The following is an 11,528-nucleotide window of genomic DNA, read 5'->3' on the forward strand; positions in this document are numbered from 1 at the left end:
CCATATTTTACTGTAACACTGACTCCCTCTCTCCTCTGGCCCTCAGTTCATATCTCTCACTTTCATCCTGAGCTGCTGCAGTGTGAAGATAAATATTAATATTCATGAGCAAAGCTTTTCAGTTCCTCTCCCCTCCTCTCTCTTTTCTTCTGTCTATATTTATGTTGCCACATCAGAGGGCATCTTTCTTTCTTCTACTTCTCTCCTTCCTTAGTTTGACACACCTTTGCTGCACACCATAGTCGTAATTAAGAGTAATGAGACGCACATCATATCATTCTGGCTTTCATTACTGCATGAACATACCTTCCTTATCTACCCACTCGCCCCTGTTCCCAGCATCCCTCCTTTCATCTGTCCCTCCATCCTTCCACTGTGGAGGTAGATGTGGATGTTTAAATCATAACTTCACAGCCTCTAGCTGGGTATCTGCCAGCGAAGCCAGGAAGCGCTGCCTTTGTCAGCTTTTCAGCACTACCTGATCCCGACAAGGCCGAACCGCAGCAGCGACACACTGCGAGTAGGAAGGAAAGAATCAGAACAAAGAAAAGAAACATGGACAAGATATGGAAAGGATAGCAGCAGGTAGATTCGACAAGGGGGAGAAAGGAGGGACGGAGTGTGATAGAAATATGGATACTGAGCGAAGAATTTGACAAACAATGAAAGACAAAAAGTGATACAGAAAAAGCGGGAAAGGAACTCATCTCACGTCGATTTATTTAAATATATTAAAGCATTTGGCAGGTAAAATGACAGCATGGAGTGTGACACTGACAATGCTGAAAATCAAACGATTCTCCACAGCACCTCACTGCATAATGAGTTTTAAAGTGTCATAAATATGTAACTAAAACTAAGGAGGAGAGCTATACAGTACGAGCCTAATGTGGCTTTAAAGCAAATAGATTTATTGGAGTTGCAGCATTGCAATCGATTGGCTTTACAAATGTAATTCGGAAGCTGTTGTGTTTTTATGAGGCTCCTGACAACAACCCCTTGACCTTTGGAGATGATTTGAATTGACTTTGGTAATCAAGGAGGAAGTCATCAAAAGACTGTTCGATTAGCTCATTTACCTCATGCTTTCTTGATTTATTCAACTTGCTTGTAGACCCAGGAACAGATTCCCAGACATGGCGAGATTTCTACCAGCTGAAATTCATTAATCTGGGACTAATTATAATTTTCAACTGTGGAGTGTTAAAAGTTCAATACTGCAACTGATTCCTGTGCACTCCTTGGCTATTATGTATGTATGTATAATAATAATAATAATAATAGTATGCCTCAAAAGTCATTGCTGCCTCTCTCCTCTTTTTTGTTTTTCCCTTTTGTTTTTTTGTGTACTCCAAGAAGTCGACAGAACAGATGAAGAAAGTGCCGACCATCGTACTCTCTGTGTCCTACAAAGGAGTGAAGTTCATAGACGCCACAAATAAGGTATCACTCACAGCTCACGTCCTGTGATGCCTACTGTAAATAACACATGAAAGGTCAGGTTTCTAACATGAGTGACATTCAGAAATGGCCAGCATAGCAGCACTGATGTCTGCTTTTGCTGCAGTCTGACTCATTTAAAACTATATGGTGTAAAAATCAATAAGATGTAAAAGAGGGCAAAACACCAACAGGCAATAATCAGTATGAAACAGATGAGCTGAATGTTGAGACAAATCAATAACAACCTACTCAGTGCATTTAATCCTTAATAGAATGTTTAAAAAAAGCTCATAAATTGTTTTTTGAGGTTTTAATGTTATAAAAAAAAACGTAATATCACACAGTTTATCATCATCTCATTTCTTTTCCATCCAGAGTGACATTTGAGTGAAGGCCAGTGTGTGACAGCATGTCCAACTTACACAGAAAAAGTGTTTAGAGCATTTCAGACCTGGCTAATTATTTCACACTAAGGAGTCAATTATTCCTATTCCTATTCGGTAAATGATTCCCATACTTACTTGTGAAAAACAGCATAATCTAATCCACATCAGGTGGGTAAAAAATGTGTCACAATGAGAAACAATTTTAAGATGAATATAAGCAGCTTGCTTGCAAAAAGGTATTTATTTAAGCCTCTGTTATGCACAAAAGCACACAGCAGAAGATGAGCAGAATCTGCAGATAGTCTTAGGCAGCACTGCACAGAGCAGACTCAAGTGTCTCAGACTCATGTGCTGTGTTTGTCTTTGCCAAAACAGTTTAACGTTAATCAGACATACCTTTCTCTTCTGCCGCTAACATGGCCATCAGGCAATCATAACTCATTTTACATCGCCTGCTCAGAGACATGCCCCAGTATGTTCCTGATATACAGCAGCCAACCAGCAAGCTCTACATCTCAGTTTTCTCAGATCCTTCTGTAACTTACATACCGAATAGAGAATGAGACAAGGGAAGAAATAATAATAATAATAAGGGTAATATATCAATTAAGGGGATAAGGCACACTAAAAAAGGAAATCAAAAGGGGGCAGTGGCTTTACCTGCATTCACCTCTCCTGGACATTTTGTGAAAGTGCTAAATCTCCTCTATTCTCTCTCCTTATCTGCTGTTCCAGTGTACAAAAAACAAAAACTAGAGAGAGTGGATTTCTCACTCACCTTACAAAAACAATCAATACGCCGATAGCTTTTTATAGAATCAAATACAAGATATGATATCCATGTCCACAATGACAAAAATATGTTTTCCTGACTAAAACTTTCTTTTGGGGGTTTGATGTTCTATAATTCACAGCACTGTGATGTGCATTAATTAACACAAAGTCTGGGTGTTCTTCAGTGACTCCAGAAAACTCTCAAACCAACATTGTGCTATAGTGATTATGGTTTTGGGATGTGTGAAATGAGATGAATAATAAATCTGATTTGTTTTTCCATGAAGTGGCTCACTGGAGATAATCAACAATCTCTCTCTGCACCTCTTTATCTTTCTCTCTCTGCAGAACATCATTGCAGAACATGAGATTCGTAACATCTCGTGTGCGGCTCAGGATCCAGAGGATCTGTCTACATTTGCCTACATCACCAAAGACCTCAAGTCCAGTCACCACTACTGCCACGTCTTCACTGCTTTTGATGTGGTCAGTACTGACACTGTGTCTGTGTTTTTATAAGCAAATATCATATTCATAGTGCCTATAATATCACATTGTATTCTCACGTCCGTTTGCCTTTACCCTCTTGTCAGAACTTGGCATATGAGATCATCCTGACACTGGGCCAGGCCTTCGAGGTGGCCTACCAGCTGGCCCTGCAGGCCAGGAAGAGCGGCCACGGATCTTCCACACTGCCTGAGAGCTTTGACAGCAAGCCCAGCAAACCTGTCCCCAAACCTCGTGTCAACATCCGCAAATCTGTAAGCATGGCTGCAGCACAGCCACACTACTGTTTGAAGGGAAAATCCATCCTAAACTGAAATTCACATCAGCAACTCAAGTTGTTTTTGATGGTCTGGATTTAAAGAATATGGGTGAAAATGAACTGTTGTGCCTTTTGAAAGTTCCTTCAGAGTAGTTGATAACATTTCTATGAACTGGATCCTCTACATCTTACAGCTTTTTCATGACAAACTTAAGGTTTAGAGGTTCTCTCCAAAATGAATATGCAGTACAGGATTGTGTTTTAAGATGGATTTTCACTTTAACTTCTGATATCACCTTTCAACTCTTGAACAAAAATTTAGCTGTTATTTATCTGCTTATAATCAAATCTAACCAGCATCCCATCAACTCTGTCCCATTTACACTGGAATCTGTCCACAATCTCCATCCCTCTGCTCAATTACATCTTTTCCAACTCTGTTTGGTTTACTGGGATTACCCCAGAACGCTTGTGTTTTGTGTGTGTGAGAGTCTTGGCCCAGCGGACAGTGTAGAGCTGTAGGTGGTTATTTGATCTGTTAAGCGTCCATTCGGTCTTGTTGTCCCTGCAGTCTCTTACACACTGGGCTGATTGATGAGGCCTGTTTGCATAGGGCCCCGGGGGAGGCTCGCCCTCACTGTGTGTGTGTGTGTGTGTGTGTGTATAAGAAGATAAAGAATCCTCATGTGGAAGACTCCTACATACTGCAGCCTTGCATGGAGAATTAATTTAATGACATTTCAGTCCATGAGGTCTTGCAGTAGTGTGCAGGGGTTTCTGATGTGTCTGAGCAATACACAAACTGTATATGTGTATATATAATATAATATAGAGTCTACAGACCAACCTGCTTTTGTTTATGGTGTTTTTTGTGTATTTGATGTTAGTTCATTAGCAGAATCCTTGAAAGCTGAAGTATAAGCGTCACTGTTCAGGTTATTAGGTTTGATAAAATCCGAGGAGATTACGATGTAAAGCAATTTTACTACATTTTAGCACTAAGTAGTATTTCAGGAAAGTTTGCTGATTATCGTGATAATACCATTTTCCCCCACAATCGTAGTAGCATGAAAATTTGATACCGGCACATCTGTGACCTCAGCACTTCATACGTTACTCAGTAATTCAGTCACACAGCCTTCCCTATCAAACCTTTGAGGAAAAATCTGAACATAATTTTTATCCTATTATTCAGAAGCAGTTTGCGTCCTAAGTGTAATTTTCATGATTTCACAGATATCTACCGTCTACTGGTAGAATGCTGAAATCCAATATTTCCACAGATTCCCCCCATTTGAAAAGTCAAATATTCAGCCCAAACTGGCAACTCAGTCAAATTGGATATAAAACTTTTTCAATGCCTTACTTTGAGAAATAAACGCTTTTTTCTAGAAACCCACTTTTCTTCAAATGTAACAAAAGACGCCACAAACAGTTCTCAAATGGTAAATGTCCAAACACCAGCATCCGCACAAGAACTTTGCCTAAAAATGGCCCTAAATTGGCTTCATTTTGAATTAATTCGGCGCTATCTGATCAAAGAATAAATTAATAAGATTAATACACGATACAAACACTGCTCTATCTCGCTACTAGTGGTCAAAAACGCTACAGCGTCCCTTTAACAGTTTTCTAATCTCAGTCGGTACCAATAAAGTATTGCCGTTTGAAACCCAGCCCTGGCTTTGTGATGTCAGATACTTGTGTCCCACATTCTATCATGAACTTGTGTGTGTATGTGCAAACATGTGTGGCCTTTCTTCATGCCTCCTCCAACCACAGCGTCACAAAGTCTAACTGCAAACCTGTCAACCTCCAGTTAACCCCCGACAGAGCTTTAAAATAGTCACGCTAACCAACTCCGCACACACACGACGCGTCGGCTGGCACGGCAGCACGTGTGTGTCTAAAGGCCCCGGTATAGAGTTACAGTGGCTGCTATATCAGTGTGCTTAGACCAAATTTAAGGCCATTTACATACTGTGAGTCATGGAAGAACGAGATGGTGATGGAGGAGAATCGGTGGCCCCGGAGGAATGGTCTCACTTTCTAAAGTTAGAGCGAGATGTGAGACAGTGAGGAAAGACAGAGTGAGAGAAAAGATAGAAAACAAGCACATGCAGTATTTGTGTGTTCGCTCTCCTCCTGTGTGTGTGGTCCTGTGCCTACAGAGATGATGGACGATGGCATGTGTACACACAATCTGCTGACTCGGCGACTGTTACATTAACCATTAATTGCCTTTTTCCAGCCTGTGTTTATGTGTGCGTGGTGTAGTTAATGGCTTGTGGTGTGAAGCAGGGCAAAGATACCGCAGGATTCACTTAATATTCCTGCCACCTGCCAGCCATAATCTCCATCCTGCAGCACCTCTCAAGCCCTTGTGCTTTAAAATAGTGTTGCTTTGTTTCTCTGCCCACAAAGTATCTGTTTCTCCACACCCTCCTATTTTCATTTTTATGCCGTGTATGTGTTACGTGAGCATATCTGCTTGTAACTCTCCCTCAACATCCACTTAACCTGGCCTTATAAGTGTGAGCGTGTCTGACATGACTGTCTTTGATCAGCATCGGCATGTTGGGATTGAAACACGTGATCCTAACCCTATATGATTGAGTTGTACAACCTTATGTTTCTGAAAAGGAGTGAAAAAGCCTTCTGGTGAAATGAAAATAGCTGGTTTCCAAGCAGCAGCTGGTTTATTGGTGGTGTAGGAGCCTTGAATTTACACATTATTTAACTAAAATGTAACCTTACAAGCTATCTCACCTCATTTGCAGAATTTTTCACGACTTCAAATACGAATCTGTCTTGTGAAGATGCTTTTGCAGAGTGAGGTTTTGTGCAGTTGCTGTGTCATTCATGCCATGCAGGAGTTGCTATATAAATGTGGTGTAACATGGCCTACTCTTGCTTTAGTTTTGTAATGCTGCTGTCCCACGCTGTTGCCAGGGCGATAACTTTGCTGCCATGTTGTTGCCATGGTTTTGCCTTGGTTTTGGAGTGTTGTTCCCTTTCCTTGTTGCCATGCAGCTGCTCTGTCATCGCTGTGGTTTTGCCTTGCTGCTGTGTTGTTTTCGGTGTTGGTGTTGCTGAGCAGGCCCACTTTGACCTATGTATGACCTCTGCCCCTGTAGGTCATCATGTCCCCCTCCAGCCGCTGGTCACTGGGCCACATTTACACCCCTCACCGGCCTCCTCTCCACCCTCCTCTTCCTCCCCCTCGACTCTTCCATCTTCCTCACAAAGCTCAGTCACAGGTCCTCCACGCTTTTCCTTCTCTTATCCTTTATTTCCACATGATTTTCTTTTAGTAGAGGAGAAAGCGGCGTCTGTAAGTGCTTCCATTTTATTCTGTCGCTTTTATTCAACTGACTCTGCATCCTTGTATGTTCTGTTTGCAGTGAGTGTTTGTATCTTATTCTTCAGTTACTACCTCTATCTCCATATCAACAGTTAGTAGCATTGCAGATGTGTCACTTGAGCCAGTCTTGCAATGCCAACCCATTTAATTTCTTTACAGCTAACAGAGCCGAATGCAGACCGACTTTAGTGCCTCAGTCAGTTTTTATGTGCCCCACTGCACCGATTCAACCCCTCCTTAAAGATGCACATTTTAGATGGTAAATGTATAAATAAAAAGTGTTCAAAGCAATAACCACTACTTTAAAATGAGCTAAATGTAACACTTAAATCCATTAAAACCTTCATCAAATACTTGGAATGAGCTTTTACACTTTGAGTGTTTTCCCCTCTGATCCACACTTTTTCTCCCTCATCTTCATCTTGCACACAAGGCAGTTGAATTTTTAAAGGGTCATTAAAAGAAGACTGCACTACCAGAGCGTACACAGTCTGCCAAGAAATGATTCAAATGTGCTAAGTGCAATAGACTCCCATTGCACACAGCATGTTTTGCATCAGCTTGGATAACTGGGTTGCTGTCCTGTTAAAGGTTTGCAGAGCTAAATCACACACTGGATGTCCCTGCTCATGTTCTGACCCTTCTGCAGAAAATCAAGAGGGTATTGATATAAAACTTAATTTGAAGGCAGGCATAGTTCATTCAGTGGCTTCATGTGTGGCTGATGAATTTGAGATTGATCCTGGTGATGTTCTGAACGAGTTCTTCACTAAGCATGATGGTGGTGTCTTTAATCCTGTAACCCGATAACAAGATTATAAAGTCTTGCTGTGGTTGTGTGAGAGCGGGAGGATAGAGAGTTGATTAATATTATAGTTTCCATATTGTTGCTGTAGCAGTGTGTTGAGAGAAGATAAGAGAAACATGGCTCTGTTAGTGAACTGCACATGTAGATATCTAATGCGTTTTATAAAATGTTAAACTATATATATATATATATATATATATATATATATATATATATATATATATATATATATATATATATATATATATATATGCATTAGACAGAGAGTGCAAGGACAAATTTAATTCTTCTGTCAAAACTGCAGTTCTCACAGTCAAGTCTCCCCTCCCCCCAAATCATCTGAAAATAAACCAATAGATTGGAGAAAAAAAACACCCTCAGCAACAAAACCCAGCCACCTGATTGGTTGCTGTAGGGTTATTTTTGAAAGCAATGTAGATTGTTTGGTTTGTTTCTCAGCTTTGAAGCCACAATAGCTTTACAGTGGCAGCAGAAGACAAAGTCCACAGCTCTCGGACAATCGAAACTGCTAGGATGTACAGGACCAGCTGGATCCTGCATTTAGAAACGTGTATTTATATGGAAAACTAAAAAGAAATTCTTTGTTTGTTTTTTGTCATGCTGTGACCTTTGGTTCATGATCTGTTCTGCTTTCTCATCTACCCCTCACATTTGACTTATTATTTTCCATTACTCCATAAACAGCACATTCTACATCTCATTCATTCTACCGTCTAACTCTGTTTTCACTGACTTAATCAGCATGAAATTGGATCAGAAAATGGCCCCTACAGTGTGCAAAATGTATCATGATGAATTGTCTGGTTTGAAGACATGCATCCTAAAGTACAAAATCAATACAATGTGTAGTATTTTCAAAATTGAGAATATCAGGTCATTGAAATTAATTTGGTTCTTTTTCCACCTTCTCTGCTTCCTCTCCTTTTCCATCTCTTTCTGTCAGATGGAGCAGCCGTCCATGGACCAGAAGGGCCACGCCAACGTGCCGTGGATTGTGGAGCCGGGTCAGGAGGCCAAGAGAGGAGTCAACACCAAGTACGAGACCACTATTTTCTAACATACACCCGCCTTGTCCACTCCTGTGTGTGTGTGTGCCTTTCAGAGGTTGCCCTGTACTGGGTCCCCGCCCCGGAGTTGGGCACAAGCGACGCACGCCGCCGCGTCACCTCACCGGCTGAAAAATAAAAAACAAAACATCCCGCCCCGCCCCTGTTAGCAGAGCCTGTCCACTGCATGATGACGTTTGGCGCTGCGCTGTCTCTCTCTTCTTTCTCCTTGTCTCTTCTTCTCTCTTTCGTTTTGCTCTCCCCCTCTTTGGCCCAGGCCCCCTCCTCCTGCCTGCAGGGCTGGCGCATGAACTTTGAACCCAGAGCTGTGGTGCACTTCTGTCTCCACCTGTAGGGGAAATGGTCAGCTCCGTTTTTCCACTTCCTGTTTGTCGGTCAGTCAACCAGTCGGTTGTTCTGCTTCCAGCTTCTTGTTTTTTTTTCTTCCTGTTGATGGGTGCAACCGTTTGGCTTCGTCTCTCTCTCCTCCTTTTTTCTCCTCTGACTGCCTCCATCCCTCGCTTTTCTCTATATTTCAGCCCCTTTGTCCAACTGCCCCTGACAATTTGAATGAGATTTGTAACCAGAATACTGCTAAGTGCTGTGACAGTGTTTTAGCTGTCTTAAGCCCAGTGTTGGAGCTGACAATGAGGAGGGCTGTTGTCAAAACATGACAACTGGAGGAAAGTTCAGACTTTTTAGACCTTTTTTAATCAAAGAGGAGAGCTGAATTACAGGAGAGGTGATGTAGCACAGTCTAACTTTGACTCAAACTGGTTCATCCAGCAGGCTACTAGAATGTATTTGAACTTTTTGATTCTTTCGATCAAATCATTTTAAAGTACTAACAAACTTGTGAATTTCTTTGACAAACAACTTTAAACTTGACCTGTGAGACAGGAAGAAGTAGGTGTTTTCTTTTTTGCTTTTATAGAACCATGTTCAGCACACGTGTGTATATGTTCAGGGTTATTTTAACCACATGGATTTTTCCCTGGCCATAAACCTTATATTATTTGGGGGGTAAAAATCTTGTATGTAAAAGGTTTAGCATGTGGCTTGTGAGACGCATGGTGGCCATTTTGGATTTGCTGAGCAGGGGGGCCGGTGGAGAGGCGGGGTGTGAGGGCTGTCTCGATAAGTGATGTCATCTCATTTGCAGGGCAATGCCGGACGCTCATGTCTATTACTGTGGAATGCAAAGAATGTAGCCAGCCCTAAACATGGACCTTGTCACACATACAATGCAAAATGGACTACAAAGGACCCTCTTGCTCACTTTTCAAAGGACTACAAAATTTTAACATCCTTCATGTACATGATGCTTGACACAGTACAACATACAACAGACACCTATTCTCACACACACAAACAGGACTGCATCTTGACAGACAACGGTCTGCTCTGAATGTACACTTATTTGAAAGCAGCCTCAACGTTCTGCAACTACAGCAGGATCTGTTTTACGTGCCCAACTGGGAGGCATGACCTGTGAACTGTTGGGCTGTCACAGGGTCTCCATGGAGACTGAGTATGGTTACAGGGCATCTGTTGGTAACAGACAATGGGCTCACTAAAGGCACCACTGGGCATGTGTTGGAATGGGCATGGGTGTGAGGACGTCTGGCTGGCTCTTTTATTTTATTTTTTTCTTCAAAGTCAGAAAATAATAGAGATATATGCACAAGCGTGTAAATGTGATTGGACTAGCTGCAACACGCTCAAGATGCAACAGGTATGTCATCGTAACGGATGATGAACCTATGTGAACAAAACAGCATCTAGCGTTTAAAAAAAAAGTATTCTATTCGTATTGCCCGACCTTTTAATGTTTAATATGGGAGGTATTATATTACCATGATGATTATTCTTGTGCAATTCTTGTCTACTGTTGTCTTAATGTTACATTATTTTTCTATATCATGAGATGGAAACCTTGGGCTAAAGAATGATGGCCATCCTTTAAAAAAATCTGAAACTAGATGATCGTATTGTACGCACGAGTGAATGTTGCAGGTGGCTAGCTAACTCTTGTCAGGTCAAATCCTCCATCATTTCTCATGGGGCTCTACTCTTATCTAGCAGATGTACTATTTTAAACGCAGTATTACTGTATTATTTGGATGAAACATTATCCAATTACAAAATGTACATAGATATTTTGCCAACTCATTGTTCATACATGTAATGTAAAAGAGAAAAGAATAAAGGATTTGCAGTACATGGCACTGGAAACAAGGTACCAAAATAAAGGTTGGAAATTAAAAAAAGTGGCAAATTGTATTTTGAGTGAAAACTGAAATGGGTTATTTGGTGACATCACTGCTGACCAACTTATGTACATAGGCTTGGGCTTCCAGCACACTGATTTTTGTAATTTTGGCCATTATTTATATCCTTGTAAAGCACATGGAATAAAATGACTTGTAAAACCATCATTTATCCTTGGGATAAAGTTGTCATCAGTTTTTTCCTTTTTCTCAACCACTACATTAAAATGTTTGACTATCATCTTTTAGAGAATCTGAGCAATTTTGAGAAGATAATTATATTTATCTGTCGTGTTTTTGTAGGTTTGGCCATCATGTTTTATCAGTTATGATAAAATCGTACTTGCCAAAGTAATTGCAGAAGTCTGGGAACACGACAACTTCAGTACAAACAGGGCAAGAAAACAGTCAGATAATCAGACAGGTTGTAAACAAGCCAAAAGTTTAGAAACATTATCCAAAAGTGAGCCCACCCGAAATGTTGGTACTAGTCTCTTATTGAGCATGAAAACTGGGTGCACGCGCAAGTACAGTAGATCAAGGTTGGACCTGGAAGTCTGTCTGGAAACTGTGATAGGTGTTTATAAGGGACAGGTCATAAATTCACTGTTCACCGTCAACATGATTGCTTGTTTTTCTTGCCCCATCTC

At 41.0% G+C, this 11,528-nt stretch overlaps 1 protein-coding gene across 13 annotated transcripts in view; it reads left to right on the forward strand.

Annotated features, from left to right (window-relative positions):
• Nucleotides 1–11,046, forward strand: part of anks1b (ankyrin repeat and sterile alpha motif domain containing 1B) — a 235,707-nt gene extending 224,661 nt beyond the window's left edge. For 8 of the 13 annotated variants that reach the window (XM_044185784.1, XM_044185789.1, XM_044185786.1 and 5 more), the window contains 6 exons: nt 1,357–1,443; nt 2,952–3,089; nt 3,197–3,364; nt 6,507–6,629; nt 8,506–8,597; nt 9,771–11,046. In XM_044185784.1, the coding sequence (XP_044041719.1) occupies nt 1,357–1,443; nt 2,952–3,089; nt 3,197–3,364; nt 6,507–6,629; nt 8,506–8,597; nt 9,771–9,819 (657 nt within the window). In that variant the 3' untranslated portion in view covers nt 9,820–11,046. Of the gene's footprint in view, nt 1–1,356; nt 1,444–2,951; nt 3,090–3,196; nt 3,365–6,506; nt 6,630–6,671; nt 6,699–8,505 lie in introns of those variants that run through there. The other 5 variants (XM_044185785.1, XM_044185790.1, XM_044185788.1 and 2 more) reach the window with 5 other exon arrangements.
• Nucleotides 11,047–11,528: the final 482 nt, after the last annotated feature.

Source organism: Siniperca chuatsi, linkage group LG23 (genome assembly GCF_020085105.1).
Source record: "Siniperca chuatsi isolate FFG_IHB_CAS linkage group LG23, ASM2008510v1, whole genome shotgun sequence".
NCBI lineage: Eukaryota > Metazoa > Chordata > Actinopteri > Centrarchiformes > Sinipercidae > Siniperca > Siniperca chuatsi.